General features: G+C 42.7%; 2 protein-coding genes across 4 annotated transcripts in view; one reads left to right on the top strand and one right to left on the bottom strand.

Moving 5' to 3' along the window:
• Positions 1 to 1,500, bottom strand: part of ARHGEF4 (Rho guanine nucleotide exchange factor 4) — a 105,644-nt gene extending 104,144 nt beyond the window's left edge. Inside the window, exon 1 of one of the 3 annotated variants that reach the window (XM_085888816.1) lies at positions 988 to 1,500. In XM_085888816.1, coding sequence (XP_085744942.1) covers positions 988 to 1,185 — 198 coding nt within the window. In that variant the 5' untranslated portion in view covers positions 1,186 to 1,500. The remainder of the gene's footprint in view (positions 1 to 987) is intronic. The other 2 variants (XM_085888817.1, XM_085888814.1) reach the window with 2 other exon arrangements.
• Positions 1 to 18,493, top strand: part of LOC147023415 (uncharacterized) — a 29,066-nt gene that overhangs the window by 1,453 nt on the left and 9,120 nt on the right. The window lies entirely within an intron of this gene.

The raw sequence follows: 18,493 nt of genomic DNA on the forward strand, positions 1-18,493 counted from the left end.
CGCAAAGTTGTATCTGTACCCTGAGTTCGTAGTGTATAGCTTCCACCTCCTCTCCCACCCCCCTCACACCGGTCGCACATCCCTTGCTGCTGGAAATGTTTTCCTCATACGATGTCCCCGGCTCCCTCTGGTTATTATTTTTCCCACTTTGACAGGCCACTCCATTTTGGGTGAGACGGAGAAGGAAAGGAAGACAAATTTACTCGTGCATAGAGTGCTTTAACCCCTCTCCCCCCCTCCCCGTTCCCGTCCTCATGTCCATCTCTTCCCCACCCCCCACCCTCCACACTCCCTTTGCCCTCCATCCGTCCTGATGTCCCTTCCCGCTAGAATTATCTCACACAGAATGACAGGCTTTGATAGGCTCCTCCATTTTGGGTTGCGGGAGAGAAGAGAAGGAGGACAAATTTACCCGTGCAGAGTGCTTTGACCTTAGCGTTGCCCAGTAAGGAAAGAAATTGTAATACCCTCTGCCACCACCACCAGGTGGCAATACACGGTACACATTTACATTGAGAATTTATGCCTCCCCCAACCCAACACCCTCACGTGAGGCCGAGGCCACATAGCCTTGGTTACCCTCCACACAAAGTTGTATTTGTACCCCGAGTTTGGAGTTTGTAACTTAAAAGATGACTGTGCATAAGGAACAAAGCCAGCGAGAGACAATGACAATGGCATATATATATATATATATATATATATATATATATATATATATATATATATATATATATATATATATATATATACATACATATATATATATATATATACATACATATATATATATATATATACATACATATATATATATATATACATACATATATATATATATATATATATACATATATATATATATATATATATATATATATATATATATATATATATATATATATATATATATATATACATACAAATGTATTACTTTCTGATTCCCAGTCACACCCGACTGCCAAAAAACAAGCAAAGATATCTCACCTTTCCATCACAAGAGTCCTTCAAAGCTGATGATGTGCCATGATAGGTCTTCCATAAATATAAACCAAGGTGGCAAAGCCAGGAAACACCTGGAAGCCTAGATATGCTAAGCCAAATCGAAGTGAAAAACGCACTGCTCGCTTGCAATAAGCCCATCGTTTCATACAAATATACGGATGTTCCAGTCTCTGAGTTCATCTGCAAAGTTGTTAACCACCGAATGTTACAACACAGTTATCTTTCCCACACTACTTCTGAAAGTGGTCATCAAGTGACATGGAGTGCAGAGGATGGTTGAACGACAGGAAGCAAGCTCAATATGATATCCATATTGAAAGAGCGACACTTATCTGACTCACAATTTACTTCTCTATCTCACTCTATCTTGCAGTCTGTTTTACTCTCACTCGCTTGTTCTCTCTCTCTCTGAAAATGAGGCCAGAGCAAGGGGAAGACTCAGCATGTATTTTAGGCGTGGCTTGGCGTCTCAGAAACAAGCTTGAAGGTGTGACTGCCACTGCATTACAAGAATGGCCATACCTGGCAGCCACAAAAAACGATGGCTTCCTTGTACTGGTCCAATATAAACTGATGGCATTAGGTTAGCTTCACAAGCAGAAACCACAATTGAAAAACGAATAGTTTGTGACACTAATCCACCTTCCTCTTTCTGAGTTCATCTGGAAAAACTTTGAAAACTATGCTTCTTGTTGAAATGCCTGCCAAGTGAGTCAGAAGTGTGATGTCGATAAATATGAGATCCAAGTGATTCAAACAGATAGGGATGTAAATTGATCTAGTAAGATGGAATAATGGGTTAGGACTAATGTAACATGAGAATCAGGTATGAGAAAAGGCGAAGAGGTATAACATTCAATGAATAGAACTGTGAAAGGATGTTCGTTGTCAGAATGATGCAGATGCAGCAAATGAAAGACAACGTATGTTAAAGCAAATAATGTGTTGTAGCAAATACTTTAGAGTTTAGACTTTAGAGAGTGATGTTCCAAATGGAGAAATATTTTAATCCAGAAATCAAAAGTTCATGCGACTTGAGATGCAAACACCATTTTCAGCATTCATAACATTCCTTTTCTACAAAAGGTTGTGTTCGTCAAAAGAAACAGTTGAGATTTTGCTTCTGCATTGCACATTCCTAATACAGAACACCATGATCAAGTTAAACATCACTTTACAGGCAACGACTGACTTGTCACCACAAGGATGCCAGTGCGAGAACAAAAAGTGCAGGCCTTTGAATATAAATGTGACATTCACATCAAAGGTCTACAGCAAAAAATATTGCATAAACAACACCAGCACGTCAGTATGCATTTAGCCAAAATCCTCAAAACTTCTGGCTTCATTTCAGAACAAGGTTATAATGTCAACCACATCATTCTTATCATCTTAGAGAAATAGAGTTAAGTGGAGCTCAGAATGGAAATAAAGGAAAAAAATGGAGATTGAAGAAAGGTCTCCACAGCCGGTATTACGATTTGCTGTTTAAGCATTCAAGACTTCATCAAGAGGATGAAATTGTGAATGTGAACCTATTGCGGTATTGTGGAGTGGGGTGGGGTAGGAGAATGGGAAAAAAGCCCTTTCACTCAAGGCTAAAGGATGCCATGAATGTTTGGTTTGTGAGATGACAGCACAAACTTTTACTCGTGAGGATAGAAAGAAGCAATGGTCAAAGTTGAAAGAAAGCTAAAAGGTAAAACAAAAAAATTAGAAAACTTAGAAAACAAGTAAAGACAGAAGAAGAAAAATAAAAAGCAGAAAGAAGAAAGACCAGCAAATATAAATGTGGTTTATCGCCTCTGCATCTCATGAACATGATGAGTAAATTAACAAATCTGTCGGGGGGGGGGGGGTGGTACATGCGCACCTTGGGGTTTCCTTCCTATAAGTGTACATATGTTGTTCGTGGTGCTGAACCCAGCCCATTCTCTAACGACTGCAATTTGAGGTTTGCGCTTCACGAGTATGAACGATCGTGCAGATCTGCTACCAATCAAATAGATCTTTGTCAGTTGGTGTCTGTGACTTCTGAGTGAGGTGACGGTTACCACATCAACAGCGTCACATTTTTGAAACTTGTATTTCAAATAAACAGATGCAAAGTCAAATGAGGAAAGTTCACCATGACATGCAACTCTGATTCCCGCGTTGTTTCTGCCCCGTGTCTCTGTTCTGCCGGCTCAACTCACGTGTGTTCACCTCGTCCTCCGAGGCTGTCGAACCATCGAGTCTTGTAGCATTGTTCTCTTTCTCATATGCTGGCTCATCCAGGATGATTGAAGAACTCAAAGGAATTCTTTCTCGATATACAATCTTAATGAGTTTTAATCAACCTGATTATAATCGGCTCCATACGTTAACAACCACTCTGGACATTAACACCTCATTCACTCATCGGAGTTAAATTGAGCACGGGACAATGGAAACACACGTCTCGTCACATGTCACCCGTCTCTCTACATCTCCCTTTCACGGGATTATCTAGTATCACAGAACAATCCCGTATATTCCAGCAAATGTAATTCTTGTCTATTCTTGAAGTTTCATTTGAGAACGTTCCAGCACCTTCACGGATCTCACCAGGCAGTTCACAGTACAATAGAGCCATCTCCAGTCAAAATTAGCTCATTACATAAAGCAGTTAATATTACAATTTACCGATCCGTGCTACATGAAAGTTATAAGATGGAACCATCAATTTTAATCGATAATTTACAGGCATTTACAAATGCTTACAAATACCACAGCATCTGGCTTTTAACTGACAAACTCTTAAGGAAGAGTACATTCAGACAGGAGAAAAAAAAATCATCCAAAGGCATCATCAATCCTTAGAGAGATCTTGCACAAAGCATTTGTGGGTGAAGATGTGAAAGTGAATTATGGGCGAGCAAGCAGGAAAGTGATAAATAAGATGAAGAGAAAGAGAAATTGTGATGCAATATGAATGGAGGGAAGAGGAGCAAAAGAGCTTCTCAAATGATTCACCACTGGTCCTCTGTTAACACAAAATTTCAGCTGTGTTTTAATGGCTAGTACGTTCATTTGGTCAGCAGTGTCAACATGTAAATGGGCCAATGCAGGACTGGCAACTGGCAACTGTCTGCACAGTGTGACATGAGTAAATGATTTGCAGCACCACAAGGAAAAGATGTATGTCAGCTGTGGATACTTAGTACATTAGGGCTGGAAGAATGCCATAGAAGGTCTAGAGGCATGCTCAATTGCCTACGAGTTGTCTAGCACAGGTTTAAGTCTCAGTGGAACTAGAAAACCAGTCATGCTCATGTTTCACTTGCAGGGCGAGGCATCAATGCCATCCCTTTGATTGGCGTTAAACTGTCCATCCCATTCGCTGGCATTGTTAGTGGATAATAATAACGATCTCACGGTGCCAATCATGGAGTCAAATTCCAAAATTCTTGCCTTAATTTGTAGGGAGCATTTCATCAGCGGCACAACTAACACTACCCACAGCCATGTACTGCAAACAAAGAAGGAGAAGGCTTTGTACATTATGCATATAATTTTTATGCAAATGAGAAGAATACATTTTGGCATATATCAGCTTGGAGGGGTAGGGTTGGGGAGTAGGATAAAGTGATCTGCAGTGAATGATAACCATTCCACTCACTCCATACAAGGTGAACGATAAATAATGTCATCACATACTTGGTTTACGAACCGTGAATAAATATAATTGTAATCCTGGTAATGATGAAGGCAAACCAGACAGTTCAGTTCTGCACCAGTCAGACAACATGCCAGAGGTGAGTAGTATGAACATATATATATATATATATATATATATATACATATATATATACATATATATATATACATATATATATATATATATATATACATATATATATACATATATATATATACATATATATATATATATATATATATTTCTATACAAATATACATATATACATATACATATACATATACACAGGGCTGGCGCCAGACTATTTTGTGCCCTCGGCAAGGCCAGTGACTTGCATCCCCCCCAAAAATTGTCAACTTCGATTTTTAAAAACAGATGTTTTGCAGAAAAAAATAAAAAGCACAAAACATGAAACTGCTGAATTTATTTTACCACAATATTTTGCTAACAGTCAGACAGAGAAACAAACAAAAAACAGACAAACAGAGTTATAAACGTCTCATAAAAGTTTCAATTTTTTTTTTGACATCAAATTTCACATCAAAATCTCACTTTGCGTGCCTTTTCCTTTACAAATTCTGTCACCAAGCTGAGAATGAAGGAATACAATAGTTAAAGAAAGAAGAATAGATAGATAAAGAAATAAACAGTATTGTTTGTGTTGAAAACAATAAACTGGTTATGAATGAACAATGAAATATAATTTTTTTCCTTTTATCATGTTTTTTTAAAATAATAATTTGCATAAAACGGTGACCCTGAAAGGTCAGTAATGCACCCCTTTGAGGTCTGCACCCTCGGCGGCTGCCTAGTTGGCCTTCTGGTAGCGCCGGGCCTGCATATACATATACGTACATACAATGTCCGTCTAAAAAGTAACGGGACTGACTTCACAGAAATTATAATTCCAAAAAATATATTGAAATCACAGCTTGTCCCCTTCAAAATAGTTTCCATCCAGTCTCACACACTTGTCCATCCTCTTCTTCAATGCTTCGATGCATCCCCGGAAGGCTTCTTCTGGAATCACCGGGGCTCCGTCATCACGGCCCTTTTGATGGCCTCCACATCAGGAAATCGGGTCCCCTTGATTACCCCCTTGAGCTTGGGAAATAGGAAAAAATCACAAGGGGCCAAGTCTGGTGAATACGGGGGTTGCTACAGAGTTGGCACGTTCCTCTCTGCCAGAAACTATCGGCTGCTCAGGGCACTGTGAGCAGGGGCATTGTCATGGTGGAGTACCCAGGTGTTGTTCTCCCACAGATCCCTCCTGTTGTCCCAGACTGATCTCATGAGGTGCCGGAGGATCTTGTACACGTATTGATTCACTGTTTGACCATGTGGTAGAAACTCGAAGTGGACGAGGCCCTTGATGTCAAAAAACGCGATGAGCATCACCTTGACCTTCAACTCCGACATCCTTGCTTTCTTTAAGGCCCGGTCACACCTTGACGTTTTAGCCAACGTATGCCGATTTTTGAATTTTTTTTTCTAAAACGCTGGCACACGTTGAATACATTATGGGTAAGTTTTGATAACATAGAGAGCACGCTGAAAAACACTGCCATACGTCGTTGTACGTTGGCTTTATACGTTGTACTTTTTGGTTGTCCTCAAATTTTTTCATGCTTGAAATTTCACGACGTATGCCGGTGTATGACTCACACGTTCCGCTACGCTGGCCACAAGTTGTAGGCACGGTCTGCGATCGTTGACAGACGTCAACACATGCTACTTGTAAGTTAATCATAAGTTGAGACACGCCGAGGTAATGTTTAGCATACCCGAAACTTATTTCTAACCTATGATTAACGTGTTGTTGGCACGTTACGCGATCGTTGCCACACATCGACAGACGTTACTTTTAAGTTACTCATAGGCTGAAAGACGTCGGTATAATGGATCGTCCTTGCGTCAGCGTCCACAGCCACGGCCAGGACACTTATTTGCAGCATTCTTCAAACTTTTCTTCGGCATGACGAGGATGATCACACTTCGATGTCTAGCTTGGCTGTGATTCCAATTGTCCATCGGCAGCGTCTATTTAAAATAGTCGAGTTTGAGCGTTTTAACACGTTCAGAAGAAACGCTTCAAATTTCCAAACCCCAGCGTCAAAAAACAAAGGCGAGTGACAGCAATTTAAATTGTTCATTGTAAACAATGAAAATAGCTGAGTGGTACCGTTTAAAAGTCGTTGAGTGTAAAAAAAATCCAATTGTTGAGCGCAAGCGTCTACTTTCAATGGTGGGGTTTGAGCGATTTAGCACGTTCAATAGAAACGATTAAAATTTCCAAACCCCAGCGTCAAAAAACAAAGGCGAGTGACAGCAATTTAAATCGTTCATTGTAAACAATGAAAATAGCTGAGTGGTACCGTTTGAAAGTCGTTGAGTGTAAAAAAAATCCAATTGTTGAGCGCAAGCGTCTACTTTCAATAGTGGAGATGCAGCCTTTTAAATCGTTGAGTGGCAGCCTAGGAATAGCAAACCCCACGTCACCGGCAAAGATAAACTGCCGCACGATATGGATAAGTTAGGCTATCGTTGGGCATAGTTTGTGAACGCCGGCTTCAGAATAATTATTCGTTGGTATACCGTATCTATAAGTTATCGAAGCGCTCTATGCACATTATTAGTTCATTGTGCATTTGTCCAACCCGTTATGAATAGACCTAAATCGTAAAAACAAGCTATAGCTCATTGTTGAAAAAGCCCCATAAAAAATTAGCCGCGAAGAACTTCGAACAATGGTGAAAAGATGTCTCCTACCCGTGGACACGCGGACGCAAGGAGGATCCATCATAACCCACACCCTCCCCCTCACACTCACCTACTACTGCTAACATGAACAAACTACTACTAATACTAATACTAATACTGATACTGATACTGATACTGTTACTGCTGACATGGACATCGACTCAAAAAGGACTCGAAAACACTGTTGGGTTCCCCTTTTATGAGCAGCATTTTTATATACCAATTCCCAAAACCGCTGGGAACACGTCTTTATATGGCAATTGTAAGCTAGAAACGCGTTCATTTATTTTTTTTTGTCGACCGGAAGACGTCATTGGAATACGTCTACATACGTCGATGTGTGTTGGGACTACGTAAAGAATTGGTTCAAAGTACGTCAAACATAAGTTAGAAATAAGTTTCGCGTAAAAAAGACATTACCGCGACGTGTTTCGACTTATGAGTAGCTTATAAGTAGCCTTTGTGGACGTGTGTAAGCGTCCACATATCGTGTGTAAAACTTATCCCCATCGCATGCGGAACGTGTGTCATACGCAGAGTACGTCGTAAAATTTTGAACATGTTTAAAATTTCTTGACGTACTCTACTTACTACGACGTATGATAGCGTACTTTAGCGTTCTACTCACGTATACCAAACTTACTCATACCGTATTTGACGTGCCCCAACGTTTTAGACACATTTTTCGTAGGTCGGCATACGCTGGAAAGATCGCCAAGGTGTGACCGCGATGTTGACACTTCCATTTCTACGGCAGTTATGATTCGAATCATTCTGCGTCAGCCTTTTAATAGGCTACGTCACGACATCGTCGGCGATGCGTGCAACGCGCTATGCCTAAGTTAGACTATCGTTGGGCATCGGTTGTGTAGGCCGACAACAGGTTCAGCATTCGTTGGTATAAGTTATCTATAACACAACGAAACGTTCTGTGTCCGTTACCAATGCGTTATACATAAGACCAAGTCGCTATGAATACGTCCGAATCTTTAAAAAAAAAACATCAAAAGTTCAACGTAAGCCAGCGTTTTACATACATTTTAATACGTTGCCATCGCTGGCTAAAACGTCAAGGTGTGACCGGGCCTTTAGCCTTGGTGATGCCGGACTTTTCCACTGACGACTCTGCCGTTTGGTCTCGGGATCTATTTGAATATCCACGATTCATCACCAGTAATGACTCTCCCGAGCAGGTCTGGATCGTCCTCGAGGGGCTCGATAATGTCTTGACACACAGTGACTCTTTGCTGTTTCTGGTGCTCAGACATCAGCTTGGGGACCATCTTTGCACCCCACCTTATGATTTCGAGATTTTCAGTGATAATACTCCAGACAGTGTCCTTGTTGATGGAAAGTTCCTCAACAATCATCCGCAATGTAAGTCGACGATCTGTGCTCACCGTCTGCTTCACACGCTCGATGTTGTCCGCCGTTCTGCTCTTTGAAGGTCTTCCAGACCGTGGATCGCCTTCAACCTCCTCCCATCTCTCTTTGAACCTCTTGTGCCATTCAAATGCACGTGTACGTGACATTGTTTCTTCCCCGTAGACTTGCTGCAGCATTGCGAAGGATTCGGAAGGTGTTTTGCCAAGCTTGGCAAGAAACTTCAGATTGGCTCTCTGCTCACGACTCAAAGCGCGACGACTCAGACAAGACAACGTGTAAAACATGACCTGTAAAAAATCACACAACGAGCACAGTCAACCATCATCAATGATATATATATATATATATATATATATATATATATATATATATATATATATATATATATATATATATATATTGCTGGAATGTTGCGAAAGACTGACGCAACCCGTTCATTCAAGTTGTGTAAGTGGAGTACACAGCAGGCTCAGTCCCATTACCTTTCAGATGGACCTCGTGTATATATATATATATATATATATATATATATATATATATATATATATATATATATATATATATATATATATATATATATACACACATGCCTGGTGTTGACTTAATGGCTTGGGTGGTGGGCTTGGGATCCAAGGATCCTGAGTTCAAATCCCTCTTGGTGAACGTCACTCTCACCGAGTGGAGGAGGCCAATGGGCCGACCACATGCCTCGTGGTTGCAGCAGGTTGATCAGCATCTCAAGGAGATGGGGATGGGCCAGGTATCTGCCTGGAGAATGGCCAGACGGAGGCCCCTGGAGTACCAGTGGAAAGTGGACGCAATGATGCGCTGCTCTGGCGCATGCTCCCATACCTGACCTGACCTGACCTGACATCTTTGTGTGATATTTGAAGCTTTAACAATACCAGTGGAGTACCCGCTCCACGGGTGATCTTGTTCTAAGCATGAAACACGTTCTGACACATACCGTTATTTGGGTGGTGTATACACAAGTAACAGCTCTGTAAAGGAAAACTAAATAACCCGGTTTCTGTGCATGAAGCAAAAATATACCTCCTACTTATAATTCAAAACACCCCACGACACTGGAAAACATGGGGACAGGAATACTGTGCTGTAAATGGTGGAGACTTGTAATAACCTCCCCCACCTGGAGATGGTGCTACACGATACACATTTACATGGAAAATTTGCATCCCCCCTCCCTCCCCCCACCCCCACCAAGACCACTGGCAAAGACAAAAACATGCCTATACATTGATTGGGGTCATGCTGATCCTCTGTAGCAAGTCTGGATGCAATTGAGCCAGAACTGTAGGAGGAGTAGCCCAACAAACAAACCCACAAAAAAAACAAACACTGGCCCATGTATTATTGTATGGATACATCTAGCTCCAGAAGGGAGGATCATGTGAGAAGCGCACCACGGTCGGGAACGGAGATGCTTGCTCTGATAATTGTCTGTAGCTAAGGAATGTGGCTTTGTTTACAATAAACTTTGTTGACTTCAAGGAGTGATACTGAGTTCTGGGGACATTACATAATTGACGATGTGGAATGCCACATTCTTGAGATGGTGGTCTATGGAATGTTGGAGGAGTTCCATCTGGCGAGGGAGTCATAGGAGGCCTACATTGAGAGCAATCATTCTACTGTGAGGCCAACCAAATCACCGATGAAAACAAGAAGAGGGTGATATTTCTGTCTGTCATGGGAGCTGAAGTATACCAAGTGATACGATCGTTGGTGTCACCTTCCAGGTAACCTATCCTGGATCCTGGAGAGGTAACCTACAAGGAGATTGTGAAGATGTGAAAGAACATTATTCTCCGAGGTCACATCAAGCGTTTGTGCGGTTCTGGCTGAGCGAGTGTGTACAGCAGCCAGGACAGGCTGTAAGTGCATACCTCGCTAAACTTTGAGAAATGAGTGAGCATTGTGAGTATGGAGCCCTGTTGGAAGACATGATACGGGATCAGTTCACTTTTGGGGTGAGGGAAGAGGCTCTGCAGACAAAATTGTTGGAGTCTGATGTAGGATTGGGACAAGCTAGAGAAAAAGCCTTGGTTCATGAGGCATGCAGAGACGGAGTGTGAGCGGATTGACGATGAATCAGTTGTGAGATGTAGGATTCAACAAGCTGGACTGGAGAAGCAAGCCTTTGGAAGGATCTGATTCAGCAAAGCATGAATAGGTTGCTGGAGGTGTGGAGGCAGACATGCTTCAAGTACTTGCTAATTTCGGAAGGAGAAGTGTCTCAGATGTGATAATGTGGGACACATTGTGCACCGCTGAGGTGTGGCCGTTCCTATAGAGATTGCCACGGGGGAAAAATGCTCCGTCAACAAAAAATATTTTGACTCACTCGCACAGAAGCCTACCATGTGACCATGTTATCGAGTAATTAAAATGTTTACGGGTAACTCTCTGTATTTGGGGAAGTTGATGTGGAGGTGGTGTTCCAGAAACAGAAAAGGATTTTGAAATTTGTCGTAATCAAAACTGATAGTCAGGAACTGTCTGGAGAAGCTGAGATTGAATTGCTCAGAAATCAAGCAGTTGCAGCAAAATGGGGTTCAATGGCAAGGCTCTGAGGCAAGCCTGATAATGGAATAGGACAGGTCAAGGGTATGAAGGCTAATCTGTACATCAGAGAAGGAGGAAGGTCTAGGTTCCTCAAGGCTAGATATGTACCTCTTGTGTTGAAAGCCAAACTAGAGGCAGAATTGGACCATTTAGAGTTTGAGGGAATAATCAAGAAAACTTTTTTTCAGAATGGGCATATCCTGCAAAAATGTAATGGTTTTCTTGGGATATGTGGGGATTACAAGTTAATGTTTATTCTGGCAGCAGTCGTGGATCAGTACTCAATTCCTAAGGTTGAAGACCTATCGGCTGTGATGAGCGGTGAGAAGATATTTTCGAAGTTGGACCTAATGGCTGCGTATCAACAGCTGGAGTTAGAAGAGGTGTCTAAGGACTATAACTTCCATCAATGCACATCGTGGTTTGTATCGGTACAACCTTATGCCCTCTTTCATTTCGTCGGCTCCAGTGATTTTCCAGAAATTCATGGAAGGCACGTTAAGATCGATATCATTTGTAGTGGCTCTTCTGAACGACATCCTTGTGTCAGGCAAGAATAAGGAAAATCACCTTGTTCACTTGGGTGAAGTATTTCATTGTCTGCGACAGGCAGGGATAAGGTTGAACCAAGCAAAATGCTTCTTCTTTGCAGAATCCATCACATACTGTGGATGTACTGGACAGACAGAATGGGTACTTGGCCCTTCCAGCAATCGGTACATGCCATTGTAGATGATTCCCAGTCACAGAATGTGAGCCAGGTGAAGGGTTTTCTGGAGATGTTGAACTATTACCACCGTTTCCTTCCAAAGGTTTCATCAGTGTTGGAACCCCTACACCATTTGTTCCGTAAGGGCATTGTGTGGAAATGGGGGATGATAGGGGGTGGGGTTGAACAGCAGCAAGCTTTTCAGCATTCAAAATGGTTGTTGACATCAGCAGAAGTCCTTGTGCATTATGACAGTAACAAGCTGTTCATGCTATTGGTAGATGCTGCACAATATGGAGTGGGTACAGTATTGTCACATGTGATGGATGATGGTAAATAAAGACCCATAGTGTTTGCTTTGAGGACCCATAACCAAGAAGAACAAAATTATGCCCAAGTGTGCAGAGAAGAACTAGCAGTCATTTTTGGAATGAAGAATTGCATCAACAAATTTCGGGTCACCACATGAAGATTCACAGTGATCATAAACCCTTGTTGGGTTTATTGGGAGAAGACTGACCCATTCCACAGATGGCATCTCCAAAAGTCACTCAGAGGATAGTTACAGAGATGGTTACCTGGAAGGTGACACCAACGATCGTATCACTTGGTATACTTCAGCTCCCATGACAGACAGCAATATCACCCTCTGCATATTCATACGTACAGAGGTATAAACCGAGGAGGGCTCATGGTAATTGTGATGGACTGGTAGGTTACCCTTGCCTGATAGTCCTGGTAAAATTCCCAGCGTGCCTGAGACTGAAATGGTCATGCACATGGTGGACACCAACTCATCCACAGTTACCTCAGTATACATTAAGAATTGGATGAGGAGGAACCGTTTGTTGTGTCAGGTCTACAGGTACCTACAGCTGGGATGACCCGACCATAGTTCATGCGAGGAACTGAAAGCTTTTTTCAGTTGGAAAGAGGAATTGAGCTTGGCCTGTGATTACATATTATGGGGCCATCGAGTCATGATTCCAAGCCTGGTCATGCAGAAATCTTAAAAATAAATGACATGAAATGCACCCAGAGGTGGTCCGTATTAAGGTTTGAGCCAGGCTCTGTGTGGTGGTCCAGCATCACTCAGGATAGTGAAAGATGGGTACAGGGTCATAATACCTGTCAAATAAATGCCAGGAACTTTCCTGCAGCAGCATTGCACCCATGGGAGTTGCCAGATGGACCATGACAATGGCTCCATGTGGATTATGCAGGTCCTTTGTTCTTGGTTGCTTCTAATGCATTTTCAAAATTTGTAGAAATCCATATCATGGCATCTGCTATTGGAACAGCTACTCTTGAATGTCTGATGGACCTTATTAAAACCATTGTTTGAGTAGAATATCTGGTGTCAGACATTGGCACTTGTTTCACCGCTGCTGAATTTTGGGCCTTTTGCGCTCTAGATGGAGTTTGTCATTCTACTTTGGCTCCAGTCTGACCAACTTCTAACAGCCTGGCAGAAATGATGGCACAGACTTTTAAACAGGCCATGAAGAGGATGACCATGGAGAACGACAGTGAGTAACAAGTGGTCCATTTTCAAATGAAGTATAATGCTACCCCACACAAATCGATTGGCCATACACCAGCAAAATTGTTGTTCAATGGAGAAATGACCCTGTGCCTGGATCTGGTTCACCTGAGAATAAATATGCCTGAAAGCCAACAAGATCGTCAAAAGGAGTACGATCGTAGAACAGATTGTGGTTTTGTTCTTCAAGATATGGTGTTTGCAAAGAACCATGGACAAGGGGATCTATGGTTGTGCGGTATAGTGATGAGGCCAACCAGACCAATGTCCTATCAGACACATTGACGTAGTGGTGAAATTGTACTTAAGCATGTGAACCAGTTGCATCCTTGGCCAGAGCCCTCGGAGGAGAGGAGCTCCCCGATGCTATTAAGTATGGTTGTGGACCAGCAAGAGCCCGTGGTGAAGTTCGGTGGGGGTGTTGGTGATGAAATGTCAACTACAGGGTTAGAGAATTCAGAACGGCCAAATCATCTTGGGAACTCTTGTGTTCGGTTACGTCGTTCAGACCATCAGGTCAAAACACCCAGCCTACTTGAAAGATTATGATTGCACCAAACGCGAAACTATGTTTTCACTGTAATGGATGGAGGGTGAGATATTGTAATAAGTTAATGGTGTGAGTGTTTTCTTGTTTACCCTTGGAATCTCATCAATTATTGGTGTTAATTCGTTTTATTGTGATCTTTGAAGCTTTAACGATATACATCTGGATACGGAATGCCGGAGTGTGTGAGAAGTGCGCCGTGGCCGGTAACAGAGCTGTTTGCTCTCATTATTGCCTGTACCTAAGGAGTGTGGCTTTGTTTAGAATAAACCTTGTTGATGGACTTCAAGGAGTGATACTGAGTTCTGGGGACACTACAGCTGCCAGGTCAGCCACCAACCTGTCTTGGCCAGGCTGCATTTTCCCTGCCATTTTCATCTTCAGCTCAAAACTCTTTCATTTTTCACCAACAACCTGCTTTCCTCCGGCACAAACAAATCCTATTCACTTCTCGACAAATAATTCCATTTTTCAAAACAGACTTTTGCTCACTTCTCCTCGTGAGATTGTATGTCATATTTTTATTTTTTGCATCTTTAGTGTTATCTCCTCTCCTAACGCAGATCTTAAAGATTCACACTTGAGGTCTGAACAACTTGGTACATTTTAATGCAGTCAAGACTGGAAGTATTTATTATCTCACACAAATGGGACGACTTTACTCGGTGGCATTTTTGAGACAATTCTCTCCTTGAATGCATCCTCAAATAATATCAATGGGGTCACTCAATTCTGACTTGGTCACTGAATTCAAGAGATGATCTGATAAATGATGCAAATGGCCATTCCTGACAGTTGGGTTTCTTTTGCTGCTGAATGTTTTCTTTCCAACCACCCAGGGTTCCATATTATATTCTGGTTATGTATATAAGACTAGGTGTTGGAGGGAGGGGTGAAGGGGGTGGTGGAAGGGGTGTAGGTACTGGCTTGACCTGTAATTAGGATTAGTGCTCCAGTTGTAAATGCAGTTGGGTTATTGAGACGTTTGTCCCTCAAAAATCTTTTCAATTCCTGTCTCACTGAAGGAAGACTGTCTCATCCTTATGGTAATGCTAACACCACCCAAATTGCTCTCTTAGTCCTTCTGGTTTGAGTACACCCCAAACGGATTATCCTGGCTCACCAAATTGAAAAAAAGAGGAGATTGGGACCATACTCTGTGCGTTGGTGTTGCTTAAGCAATCTCCTTGGCTCTTTGGTACAATCCTGGATGGGTCACCACTCCGACACAGTATACCAGCATGCTGGCACTCATTTTGCTGACCTCAGTAGGATGACAGGTCAAGTTAACCCCATCCGGTATTAATTCAACAGCTGAGTGGGATTTGAACTCAGGACCCTAGGATCCAAAGCCCACCACTCGAACTATTAAGCCAACACCAGGCATAAATTTAAAAAGAAATCCTGCCAAACAAAGAAAAATAATTCATGACCAACGTTCTGAGTGATCATGCTGGCCTATCTAAGATAGTTATTGACACCAGGGGCAAAATATATTACATCAAAGGCAAACTAACACAAAAGGTGAATTACCAACAACATGCCCAACTGTACAATGGTCCAAATCACAGACAGAAATGTACAGTAAGATAAGTCATGTCAACAATCTGCTACTTATAGTGCATACTACAAACTCAAATTATATGGGGAAAAGCCTGTACTTTGAAAAACAAAGTTGTATATTTCAGGGAAGGAACAACTGTCATCTGCTTCGTTTTACCCAATGCAATAACTGAGAGCACAAAGGGTAAACCTCCAAATTACACAGTCATCCCCTTGCAATAAAACCAAGCTGCTCTAAAATTGTCATTTCAGAGCAATGATAAATCATTTAGAATGAGCAGCAGTGTGCACGTGCACGCACGTATGTACACGGACACATACACATACATGCGCGTGCACACACACACACACACACACACACACACACACACACACACACACACACACACACACACACACACACACACACACACACACACACACAATGGCAGCGAGGAGGAGGTGGCATATGCTGCCTTCCCCTCGTCTGGGATGGAGGGGACTGAGGGCCGCATCAAATACATCAGTTTCAAAGGCAGTGAAGACCAATCAGAAAAAGGCAGCTTTGATGGGACGAGATGCCCATGAGGCTTGCAATATCATGTCATTCGACATGCATTTGTGATGTGGCCTGGTCTTGCAGTTTGATGGGACTTGTTGACCCCATGTTGCCAGGAGAGAAGGCCCAAGCTTTTGTAAACTCCCTCTTGCAAAGTTCCACCTGTTGAGGATGAGAGAGACCAAAGTTTGTGGGATATAACGACTTCATTGAAAGTGAGAACTGAGCTGAGGGTAGCAGCTTTGATGGGGCAGAAGGCTGCAAAGGGAGTGCCCAGAGTTGAGCCAATTGACATGCATATGGGACATGGTCTGGCACCCTGGCCTTGCCTTGCAGCTTGGTGGGTTTTGTCGATTCTGTCCCGTCAAGGAGGGATGAGACCGGGGAAGGATGGGACCAAGAGGGAAGAGAAAGAGACGGAGCATACACTGGAGGTCACGTGGAAGGTCGGACGGATCTACATCATTGCCACTTCTGGAATGGAGGGGGAAAGGGAGCACGGATAAGGAAATGGCTTGGTCCATGAGTCATGGTCATTTGCTGTGGTGAAGCTGGATGCTTCAGTATCATTGAGGGCTCCATTGGGCAGAGCACAATTAAGGAGACACTTGGTCCATGAGTCATGGTTCTTTGCTGTGGTGAAGATTGGATGTTCAGTACTGGGGAAGGCTCTGTTGAATGGCACATGGATAAGGAGATAGCTTGGTCCATGAGGCATTGTTCCTTGCTGTGGAGAAATTGGATGTTCAGTACTGGGGTCTGGGGAAGGCTCTGTTGAATGGCACATGGATAAGGAGATAGCTTGGTCCATGAGGCGTTGTTCCTTGCTGTGGAGAAATTGGATGTTCAGTACTGGGGAAGGCTCTGTTGAATGGAGCATGGATAAGGAGATAGCTTGGTCCATGAGGCGTTGTTCCTTGCTGTGGAGAAATTGGATGTTCAGTACTGGGGAAGGCTCTGTTGAATGGAGCATGGATAAGGAGATGGCTCGGTCCATGAGTTGTGGTTCTGTGCTGTGGTGACGATGAATACTTCAGGACTGGGGAACGCTCCATTGTGCAGAGCATGGATAAGGAGACGGCTTTGGCCATGAGTCGTGGTTCTTTGCTGTGGTGAAGATTGATGCTTCAGTACATGGGAAGGCTCCGTTCCATGGCATACAGATAAGGAGGCAGCGTTGTCCATGAGTCGTTCCTTGCTGTGGAGAAAATGGATGCTTCGTACCCAGGAAGGCTCTGTTGAATGGAGAATGGATAAGGAGATGGCTTGGTCCATGAGTCGAGGTTCTTTGCTGTGGTGAAGATGAATACTTCAGGACTGGGGAAGGCTCCGTTAAGTCTTCGAGACTCGTGAGTGGAGATGACGACCAGTGGCAGCGGCATGCACACACACACACCAATCCTGACATACACATGCACGATTGTGATTCATACACATATTATACATTACATATTATACACATTATATACACACATATCGATATGTGATTATACGTGACATATTATCCATATTGCACAAACACACACACACACACACACACACACACACACACACACACACACACACACACACGCGGAGATAGATACTTTGAGACCTGGGAGGGCTCCATTCCATCTTCTGAAACCTGCATCTGGAGTTTAAAACCAATCTCACACACACACACACACACACACACACACACACACACACACACACACACACACACACACACACACACACACACACACACACACACGGAGATAGATACTTTGAGACCTGGGAGGGCTCCATTTCATCTTCTGAAACCTGCATCTGGAGTTTAAAACCAATCTCACACACACACACACACACACACACACACACACACACACACACACACACACACACACACACACACACACACACACACACACACACACACACACTCTCTTACCTTGAGCCAACTGTTCTCGTATCTTTGAAACCCAAATCTGTTTCACTATGTTTTTTCTCCCGACAATACTCACCTTTCTCGCAAGGAGGAAAGCAGCAGGTACCAAAGCAATCATAAACCTTCAATGTATTGTCCCCTCCCTCTCTCAAGTGATACTGCTTGTTCTCAGCCATTCTCCTCCCCTTTTTCATTCCATCATTTTCATTATCTACTTGTATTCCAACTCTTTTTGCTAAATTGCTACCAATGTCTTGTATGAAGAATT

Source organism: Eptatretus burgeri, chromosome 7, assembly GCF_056783735.1.
Source record: "Eptatretus burgeri isolate ZD-2024b chromosome 7, Ebu_testis_v1, whole genome shotgun sequence".
NCBI classification, from domain to species: Eukaryota; Metazoa; Chordata; class Myxini; order Myxiniformes; family Myxinidae; genus Eptatretus; species Eptatretus burgeri.